This window comes from Phaenicophaeus curvirostris, chromosome 5 (genome assembly GCF_032191515.1).
Source record: "Phaenicophaeus curvirostris isolate KB17595 chromosome 5, BPBGC_Pcur_1.0, whole genome shotgun sequence".
NCBI classification, from domain to species: Eukaryota; Metazoa; Chordata; class Aves; order Cuculiformes; family Cuculidae; genus Phaenicophaeus; species Phaenicophaeus curvirostris.
Window position 1 is genome coordinate 32,735,330 of NC_091396.1, and position 10,731 is coordinate 32,746,060.

Below are 10,731 nucleotides of genomic sequence, written 5' to 3' on the forward strand. Positions count from 1 at the left end.
GGCGGGCCCCCGTCTCCCCTCATCCAGGTTCCCGACACGCCCCGCGCCGCGCTCTGTGGCGCCCCGGCCCTACGCGGGCGGCCGTTGGCGCAGCGCTTCCGGCGGGCGCGGGGGATTGTGGGGGATTGGCGCGCGCCTCTTCTCCGCGGCGGTGCTGAGGAGTGGGAGCTGTGATGGTGAGCGCGGCCTGGGGCGGGCGCCGCGGCCTCTGGGGGCCGCGGACCGGAGTGGGGCTGGGCCCGCTTTCTTCTCTTTCCGCTGGGGCGGGGGCCGGGTGGGAAGGCGCGGCGGGGGGAGGCCGCGGGCCTGCCGGGCGGCAGCACGTGCTGCTGAGGCCGCCCCAGCACAAAGGCTTGTGGGGGGTGAGGTGCCAGGCCCCTTCCCGGGGCAGCCCCGGCAGCGCAGCGCGGCCTCGCCGGCCCCCGCGTCTCCCTGGTTCCTTGAAGGTGTTTCTGCCCGCGCCGCTTCCCGGTGCCCGCGCTGGGGCTCCTCGAACCGCGCGCTAAAGCACAAAGGCCAACGCGTCACGGAAATCTTTTTTGCGCTTTTCGCTGATAAATTAGACGGGGTTGCAGTGAGTTGCTGCCACGGCTGCTTCTGAGTCTGCAGCAAAGTTCTCTGTGTGCCTGGCGCTTGTTCAAAAGCAATCGGCTTTGCTCGAGGGAGCGGCTCTGTCCCTGTCGTCTCAAGTGAGAAACGACACTTTAACCGCACACTTTCTCTGCCCAGCAGGAGAAACAAAGACATCTAGGTGTGGGTGTGTGGTATGCTGCTTTTATCTTACTCTTTTTGGTTTGGATTTTTGATTTTTTTTTTCTTTATTGGGTAGACTCCCCAGTTGTGGTAGCCTCTTTGGGCAGATGCTGTCTCTCTCCTGTCTCTCTCCTGAGTCCTGCTGTTTTGGCTTTCTCAAATGCTCTTTAGAAGTTCAAAATTGGTGTAATATAATCTGTACGATATTTTGTTCAGCCAGTACAACTGTGCTTTTAAAGAAAAAGCAAGAATATCCAATATATGCCTCATAATAATAAAAATCCATATTGGACTCTACCAGTTAACTTAGTCCTAATGCCAAGGCTTGTGAGTCTTCCCTTATTTTGATTTTCTTTTTCCTAATAATAAGATTTATACCTATAGAAAAACATAGGTTATTAATTATATTGATTTTTTTTTTGTCTGGTCACCTAAGCATGTTTCCAGTAGTGCAAGCAATAGTTCGAGAAAAATTTTCTTGTGCTTCTGAACTTGTCACTTTTTTGCACTGCTATGGTAGGAGGGGAGGAGCAATTTTATCAAGTCATGCAATTTTTTTTTCCCTTAAGTAATTAAGTAATGTGAAGCTCCCAAGGGAATGTTTGAGATGTAACACATTAATTCTACAATAGATACGGTTTCAATGGCATTCGTTTTACTAAATTCCAGGCCAGTTTCTGCTGTGGGCATTTTAGAGCGTTTGAAGTGATAAATGCTTAAAGTCAGAAGCCCAAATAATTTCTTTCTCAAAGAACTGGTTTACGTGACTGATTCACTAACCTATTTTTCTGTAATGTGATTATTGGGGTAATTTCAGAATGTTTACGTTCATTTAACGCTCAAGGAATGGGAGGGATAGCTGGGATATTTATAGGCAAGAAAGCCTAAAGTGATTAGCCAGCAAGATTCTGGGAGACTGGATGCTGAATTCACTCCATTGTGATACAGTTGTGTAACTCCTGGCCAGTTCATCGATATCTCTGCTCTCTTAGGTTTTGTCTAAGAGACCAAACTTCCTTAAGACTGCATTTAGGGGGAAGAGACAAATACAGATATGTAGTCAGACAGTATAAATGTAGTTTGCAAAACATTCTGATGCTCATGTAACACAGCTTTTCATGGAACACGCTGACTGGACTGGCTGATGCACCTTGTCCATTGTTGTTAATATGCGATCCTTAGCCAAAGACTTCGGGGAAATTAGAGTTGCAAATCATGGAACCAAGCCTTGTAATTGGTGACCAGCAAATAAAAATGATAGTGCTGGGAAAAGTGCTTCATAATAGAGTTTGGCAGAGTCATTTGGACTCCCTGGTAAGACGTGCCTGTTGAAGCACAATGCACTTAAGAACAACCAGATACCAGCCCCATTTGGGGAATTAGTTTCAAACCCAGCATCCTCTGGCATACATGTAAGTGGACTTAAATGGTCTTGTCATCTTTATATGATTTTTGTTAGCGCGTAGCTCTGAATTCCCCTCTTTTTCCATTTCTGATTGGTAAATGTCTTGCTGCTTTTGTTTTCCAGTGCAACTTTTTTTCTGGACCTCTCTGAATCTCCTTCTGCTATGTTATTTGAGACAGATTTTAAAGAACTGAGAACTATCTCCCAGTCAGTGTCAGTCATGGTGTGAAAATTTGTACTGTTTTCTTGTATGTTCCTTGTAAATCCTAATATTTGCCGCTTTTCTGTCACTGCAGTTGAATACTGAACTGGTGTCTTCACTGTTATGGCCAAAGTGCGGGTCAGGATTTTTCTGTCAGCAGCTGATCAGTTTAAGCCAAATAATATGCTTTGGTATTTGTTTCCAATGTGACTTACTCTGCAGTCACCTCCATGAATATTACGTGTTGTGTGCTCACTTCATATATTAGCATTGAAAATATTGGATCTAGTTAGCAGCACTGGAAATGGTGTTTTGTACTGTGCTTGCAGACTTTCTGTGCATGTAACCTGTTAATTAGATCACAGATTGTGTACGCTTCAGAAATCTTGCTTGTTGATTGCTCAAACTACTTGCCAAGTGAAAAATATTAGAGAAATAGTGCAAGCCACAGACTGCACAATCATCCAAGTCTTCAAAACAGAAGAACAAGCTTAAGGACTCTTAACATTTGGAATAGTTATCTGTGCCATAATTACTGTTTCAGTAGATTCACTGAAGTATGAAAAATCAGTGCATCTGTTTTGCAGGAAATAATCTTGAATACGAAATGTGGATTTGTTTTATAATTTGTGTTTCCTTGAAGTTGAATAACTCAAAATAGCTGTTTGTGGTAAAATCTTTAAGGTGAGACTGACAGGGTGGTTAAGTTGGACTTCCTCCTTGCTCTTTAGTTGGAATACTTAAAATCATAGTAAGAGTTTGCATTTGGAATAAAAAAAGTAAATACACTAATGTGCATAGCTTTTATACATTGACTTTATTGCTTTGCTTTCCTGTTTAAATAGAAAATACTATTTGGGGGGAGGGGCATTCAACACAATAGCTGCTTTATTGGTGATTATACACATTTTAACTGTACATAAGTATTCATAGAACTGACTAGAAACAACAATTATTAATGAGGATTACATTAATAGAAAGTACTATTTGGAAAATATCTGTCTCCTTGATTGGTGGTTCAGTGTTTTAATATTATACTTCAGAGAAATAATTTGAACAAAATGTCATTCAAATTTTGCAAGTAATCCGTTTTCTTTGTGTTTGTTTTGTTTTTCAGTCGCATACAATTCTACTTGTCCAGCCTACGAAGAGGCCAGAAGGCAGAACATATGCCGATTATGAATCGGTAAATGAGTGCATGGAAGGTGGGTGCAGACACAGTAAACAAGAATTGTTAAACCCCCATTTTTGACATATTCCCAAACTTGGTAAGAAGATGAGTTGCTGTTCATGTTTTCCCAAGGTAATTCACAAAAAAAAAAAGCAAAAATCTGTCATGTTTATAGTTTACTAATGTTTTGGCAGACTAAAAATAGCTAGTCTTTGTTTCTAAAACTTCCTTTTTACATGAAATGTCTCTTTTATTTAACTAGATATAACCACATTCAGTTTTAAGAGCAGGCTGTATTCTTGGTGGGGCAATGTAGCAGACTTGCCTGAAGACATTTCATTGCAGGATCAGAGCCTATCTATCTCACCAGTTTTTGTGCTAGCCGTGTAAAGGGAAGATTGCTACAGGAAATAAATATATAAAGTATGTGTGTAATTGATACATAATTTGCAGCCTCATGGCATGTGTGCCAGAGAAAAAAATCTTGCATGACTCGGAAACACACAGTGAGCTTGGAAAGAAGATTGAGATTCTACCTCTAGCCTCTGTGCTTACTTTATTATATTCTTCTCAAATGTATCTGATTTATTTGTAGACTAACTTAAATAAAACCAATTTCAATTCCTGTACACATTTACCTTAGTAGCCCTGCTTCACTCTCATAAAGAATGAGCTCTTATGAGCCTTGAGGAACTTTATTTAACATTAGTTGTTATATTTCTCAGGTGCTTGTACAGTAGGAATATATGTCGCAATTTCTGTCTTAAAATTATTGGAAGAATTTTCTGGTTTCCATTGGAGTTTACTGCAAAGAAAGTTTTATCTTTGACAGAACTAAAATTTTTTTCTCTAGAAGATGATAATGCTTCTTTCTGTGCATCTTACCTGATTTTATAGTATTATATTTCAATGCAAATATGTAGAACAAAAGCATTTAAACTCTGCAAAATCTGAGTAATAAGTTTGTCTGTTTTCGTGGCAGTCATTTCTAAACTTTACTGAAATCTGTGATTGAGTATCTGAAGAATTTTCAGCAAATATAGTTGTTGGGTTTTCAATGTTGCGTTGTTAATCTTGTTTTTCTGCAGGAGTCTGTAAAATGTATGAAGAACATCTGAAGAGAATGAATCCCAACAGTCCATCCATTACATATGATATCAGCCAATTGTTTGACTTCATTGATGACTTGGCAGACCTCAGCTGTCTTGTGTAAGTTCAGTTGTACTTGTACATTTCAATGACCTGGAGAGGTCAGTAGTATCCCATGTGAAGTCTTACGTGTTTTGTGTGAAATATGTTAAAGTTCTGGGGTTTTTTTTCAATAATTGTGTTAGTAAGACAGCAGTATTGCAGGTGGCATGCCATGTTGTCCTTTTCAATTTAACTGCATTGGAAGAAAGTATATCTAAAAAAAGCTTAGAAACTGATTACTCCACCTGCATTTTAGTCATGTTGAAGCTCCTAGCATTTCAGATACTGAAGTCCAATAGTTTTATACAACTACATATTCTATTAATGCTAGAATCTGTTTAAATTGGGGCTGTATTGGGGCCTTTGTGTGGTTTGTCTGATTCTTAAGGAGGCAAAATGATTACGGAATTTTATTCAGCTGGGGGCTGTACTAGTGGTATGGTAGAAATACGTAAAAGTGCATTGCAGACAACTGTTTCTTTTTATCAAAGTACAGCCAGATGGAAGTTACTGTAAATCCTAATGAATTGATTGAGGAACAGATCAGTCCCCCAAAGAGCTTTGCTAATTGTTTAACTGTTCTTGTGAATACATGTCTGGTTCTCACCTGTGTGTTGAAGTGGTGGGCAAGCAAAAGTGGCCTTGTGTATTTCCATTTTGATTGCACTGTGAAATCAAATGTTAAATTTCACTATTCAGAATTATAGAATCATAGAATGGTTTGAGTTGGGGGGGACCTTAAAGATCATCTAATTTCATCCCCCCTGCCATGGTCAGGGGTATCTCCCACCAGACCAGGCTGCTCAGGGCCCCATCCAACTTGGCCATGAACCCCTCCAGGGATGGGGCATCAACACAACCTGTTCCAGTGCCTCACCACTCTCATTGTGAAGAATTTCCTCCTAATGTCTAGTCTAAATCTTCCCCTCTTCAATTTATAGTCATTGCCCCTCGTTCTATCAATACATGCCTTTGTAAAAAGTCCCTCCCAGCTATCTTATAGACCCCCTGCAGGTACCGGAAGGTCGCTATAAGGTCTCCTCAGAGCCTTCTCTTCTCCAGACTAAACAACCCCACCTCTTACAGCCTGTACTTGTATGGGAGGTGCTTCAGCTGTCTGATCATCTTCATGGCCCTCCTCTGGACCCATGCCAACAGTTCCATATCATTCTTAATGTTGAGGATTGCAGGACTGGACACAATACTCCAGGTGGGATCTCACAAGAGCGGAGTAGAGGGGCAGAATCACCTCCTTTGTCTTGCTGGCCACGATTCTTTCGATGCAACCCAGGATACGGTTGGCCTTCTGGGCTCTGAGCACGCAGTGCTGGCTCATTTTGAGCTTCTCATCAATCCCAAGTCCTTCTCTGCAGGGCTGCTCTCAGTCACATCATCCCCCACCCTGTATTGATACTGTGGATTGCCCCAAACCCAATGTAGGACCTTGCCCTTGTTGAACCTCATGAGATTCACACAGGCCCACTTCTCTAGCCCATCCAAGTCCCTCTGGATGATATCCTGTCCTTCCACTGTGGCAACTGCACCACTCAGCTTGGTGTCGTCTGCAAACTTGCTGATGGTGCACTTGATCTCACTGTCTATATCATTGATGAAGGTATTAAACAGCACTGGTACCAGTACGGACCTCTGAGGGACACCACTTGTGACAGATCTCCATCTGGACATTGAGCCATTGACCACAACTGTCTGAATACGACCATCCAACCAATTTCTTATCCACCAAACAGTCCACCTGTCAAATCCACGTGTCTCTGATTTGGAGAAGGATGTTGTGGGGACCATGTTAAAGGACTTACAGAAGTCCAGATAGATTAGTTACCTTGGTTTTCCCTGTGTCCACTGATGTGGTTACCCCATCGTAGAAAGCTACTAGGTTGGTCAGACAGGATTTGCCATTGGTGAAGTCATGCTGGCTGCCACTAATCATCTCCCCATTCTCTGTGTCCTTTAGCATGTCTTCTAGGAGGATCTGTTCCATGACCTTCTTGGGCACAGAAGTGAGGCTGACAGGTTGATAGTTCTGGGTCATCTTTTCTACCCTTTTTAAAAATGGGCACATTGTTACTGAATCGCTAGGTTGGAAAAGACCATTGAGTCCATTCATTCCTGTCAACCACTAAACCATATTCCTGAGCACCTCATCCACCTATCTTATAATACCTCCAGGGATGGGAACTCAACAACCTCTCTGAGCAGCCTGTTCCAGTGTGCAGTCACCCTTTCCATGAAAATTTTTTTCCTAATGTTCAGCCTAAACCTTGCCTGGCGGAGCTTGAGGCCATTCCCCCTTGTCCTGTCCCCTGTCACTTGGGAGAAGAGGCAAGCACCCTCCTCTCCACAACTTCCTCTTAGGTAGTTGTAGAGAGCAACTCTCAACCCTTCACCAACTTTGTTGCTCTTCTCTGGACTCGCTCCAGAGCCTCAACATCCTTCTTGTGGTGAGGGGCCCAGAACTGAACAAAGTATTCGAGGAGCGGTCTCACCAGTGCTGAGTACAGAGGGAGAATATCCTCCCTGGACCCGCTGGCCATGCCATTTCTGATACCAGCCAAGATGCCATTGGCCTTCTTGGCCACCTGGGCACACTGCTGGCTCATGTTCAGTCGGCTGTCAACCAACACCCCCAGGTCCCTCTCCTCCAGGCAGCTTTCTAGCCAGACTTCTCCTAGTCTGTAGCACTGCATAGGGTTGTTGTACCCCAAGTGCAGGACCCGGCATTTGGCCTTGTTAAACTTCATGCTATTGGTCTCAGCCCAGCAGTCCAGCCTGTTCAGATCCCTTTGCAGAGCCTCCGTGCCTTCTAGCAGATCAACACTTCCACCCAGCTTAGTATCATCTGCAAACTTACTTAGGGTCATTCGATCCCCTCATCCACGTCATTGATAAAGACATTGAACCAGGCTGGACCCAGCATTGAGCCCTGGGGAACACCCTTCTTCCAGTCACCAGGGACTTCTCTTGACTGCCTGACTTTTCAAATTTTGTGGAGAGTGGCTTGGCAAGCACATTGGCGAATTCCTTCAGGACTCTGGGATGCATCTTATCAGGTCCCATAGACTTAAATATGTTCAGGTTCCTCAGGTGATCACAAACCTGGTCCTCCCCTACAATGGGAGGGGCTTTATCCCCCTGGTCCCTGTGTTATTGTCCCATGACCCAGGAAGGTCGATGGAGGGTTGAGTGGAGCAGAGTGAAGACTGAGGTAAAAAAGTTAAGTACCTCAGCTTTCTCTGTCTGTTGATACGAGGTCACCAGTTTCAGCCGTCAGCGGGGTTACGCTTTCTTTAACCTTCCTTTTCTTACTGACATACCTGTAGAAGCCAATATAACTTTACATCTTAAGTGAGTCACTTAGTCCAGGTGATGAGTATTTTCCATACCATAAATTTCAAGGTAATGGTTTGATATGATTGGTATTGACTTTGCAGAAATTCTGTGGGAATTAAGATAAAAATCTCATTTTCAACAAATGACGTAGTGTCTGGCTTTCTAAGCTCAAAATTCCAGAAACTCTTTTTTAAGCCGGTGAATGTGTGGTGTTGACATCCCTGCAGCTAGCTGTACTGCCCGGTCTGAAATCCCAGTGCAAGTATTTGTGCAGATGCACAGTGAGCAACCTTTGCCATGTTATTTTGCCAGTTCATTCCAGTTTAAAATTAAAACCTGTTTTTAAGAACCTAAGCATCAGATTGCATTCCTTTGTGTTCTGGTGTACATACAGAACCTATGTCAACAATAGTGACTTATTAGAAATGGCATCTACTAATGTTTTCAGTAGAATAAGTAAAGCAGGGTTACACTTTCTGCAGAATTACCATGCTCCTAGACATTGTTCCACCTTTGGTCTTCAGGTGTTAGTACTGGGCTGGTGCAGTTTGAAAGATAAACTTTGTTTTAGTTTATCTAACAGACTGAAGCTAGTCACTTGATTTGGGAAATAGAAACTGTTTTCTACTACAGCCTTGTGTCTTTCTTAATTAGACTTACAAAGTCAGTGTCATGCCAAATTCTACTTCAGCTTACAGTTTTCCACCAGATGGCACACCTAGTGCATCAAACAAGTCATAGAGATTCCTAAAGTACTCGGCTATTTGGTCTCATGGTGTAACATTATGAATGGATTGGGGTGGAAATAAGTAACTTTTCCCAAAACTAATATTTCTTATGCTGTACTAGAACTGTTATGATATCAAGACATATTGTAAGTATTTCTATGGCCTTAAACCAGTTGTGTTGGGTTTTAAATAACAATAACTTAGAGTATGCTTAGGTGGTTTTGCTTAGTTATGAACTGTAAATTATTCTGGATTGAGTTAATGCTAAATTTTTACTTAGCTTCTTACCAATGACCATCCTGCCCTACCTATATGATTAGAAATATGTGTACCAGGTTTTAAAGACTGGGACTTCAGAAGTTCTTGAAGCATTCACTGGAAGTGCCATTGTCATCAAAAAAGCATTCAACTTTAATGACTAAGAGGAAGAAGAAGGCATGAACGTACACAGATAACTTTACAAAATTTGCTTTCATTTTTCAGTCTAATTCTGCTTCAATTCAACAATGTTTTGAGTAACTGAGTTCTCTGGCCCTGGCAAGAAGTCTTGCTAGTGGACTATTTTTATCAGCTGTCCCCAGGTAGTGAAGAAAATACATCTGTGGGTTCTTGATTTCAGTTTGCTTTTTATGAAGTGTCCTTGTTTGTTAGATGTAAGTTTTCCGTCGCTGCCTGCTGGCAGGAATCCTTTATCATCCATCTAAGAGTCTACCTTTGTCCTTGGAAAATTCTAAACAGCAGTGGAATACTTGAAAACTCACCTGAGCGCTTGTTTATTGTACTGTTGAAGAAGTGTTTGGCCCATTAAGACAAACTAGATTGTTTCTTGGTGTAACTGTTGTTCTTCATTCTGAGCTCCAGAATATTAAGATGCTGCATTTGTTGTCTCCCATAAGTAATTATATTCATGAATTAAAATGTGAACACACTGTGATCCAGTCACTCAGTAAATCTTGGAGCATCAATTTATATTTCAGTTTCTTATGGATCAGCTAGGTAATTGGTTTTCAGAGAATGGGATAGATCTCTTTGGTAAGTGGCAGTTCCCATCTACTTCTGATACTACTCGCGTTCTCTACACAACTTTCTGCCTCATACGTGTGAGGATGCTTAATTGTTTCTGAAGCTTTTCTGGTAGATGTACTATAGGACAGACTGATATTGCATCAATTCTTTTTTTGTTTTCTCTAGTTACCGTGCTGATACTCAGACATACCAACCATACAATAAAGACTGGATAAAGGAGAAGATCTACGTCCTCCTCCGCAGGCAGGCCCAGCAAGCAAGCAAATAATGGGGGCACCATCATTTACATGGGTTTGGGGGAGGGCTTGGACAACAGGTGTGTACAGAGTGTTGTAGTGAACGTTTTGTATTATAGTCATCCTGTTGCCATCTTGTTAAACTCTCTAGCCAGGATTGAATGTATTGTTAGAGATGCAAGGATTTTGTTGGATTTGTCTTTTTTTCAGTGTAAATGGAGAAGAAAGTGCAACATCTTCAACACAGTTTTAATTTGGGTTTTTTCCTCTGGTTAGCTAATGGTCTTGCCTTGTTTGAACCACTGGGGCTGTTCACATTGTACTTCACCACATTCACTGTATGTGCCCTTCTGTGGGGTTTCCAACACTTAGTTATGTCCTTGAGACGGTCTTAATGGGGGAATAAAAATACTAATCTTTAGTTAAACTTGAGTGTTGGGTTTTATGTTTTTTGCCAAACAATAAATTAAATCCTTCTTGCCTGTTTGCCAGAGAACAAGGTTTGAAAGGTTATGTGGACAGAACCAACAGCTGTTTACTGTATTACAGAATGGCTCAAATTCTGGCCTGCCAAGTTACTGCCAAGTTAACTTCTTTGGCCTAGTCTTGGCTACTGTCTTTCCTGGGGATCTTTGGAAAACACAGGAATCCTCTTCAAATCTAAACTCGAT

General features: G+C 42.1%; 1 protein-coding gene across 1 annotated transcript; it reads left to right on the forward strand.

Moving 5' to 3' along the window:
* Window positions 1-42: 42 nt before the first annotated feature.
* ERH (ERH mRNA splicing and mitosis factor) lies at window positions 43-10,487 on the forward strand. The gene is made up of 4 exons (XM_069858172.1): window positions 43-176; window positions 3,478-3,565; window positions 4,620-4,740; window positions 9,990-10,487. Exons 1-4 carry the CDS (start codon window positions 174-176, stop codon window positions 10,090-10,092), a joined length of 315 nt encoding a protein of 104 aa, XP_069714273.1. The 5' UTR covers window positions 43-173; the 3' UTR covers window positions 10,093-10,487.
* The last annotated feature ends 244 nt before the right edge of the window (window positions 10,488-10,731 follow it).

Excerpts from the sequence above, each read along its gene's own strand:
- ERH (XM_069858172.1), top strand. Across the intron at positions 3,566-4,619 it reads GGTAAATGAGTGCATGGAAG|GAGTCTGTAAAATGTATGAA; the intron begins GTGGGTGCAGAC and ends GTTTTTCTGCAG. Across the intron at positions 4,741-9,989 it reads GCAGACCTCAGCTGTCTTGT|TTACCGTGCTGATACTCAGA; the intron begins GTAAGTTCAGTT and ends TGTTTTCTCTAG.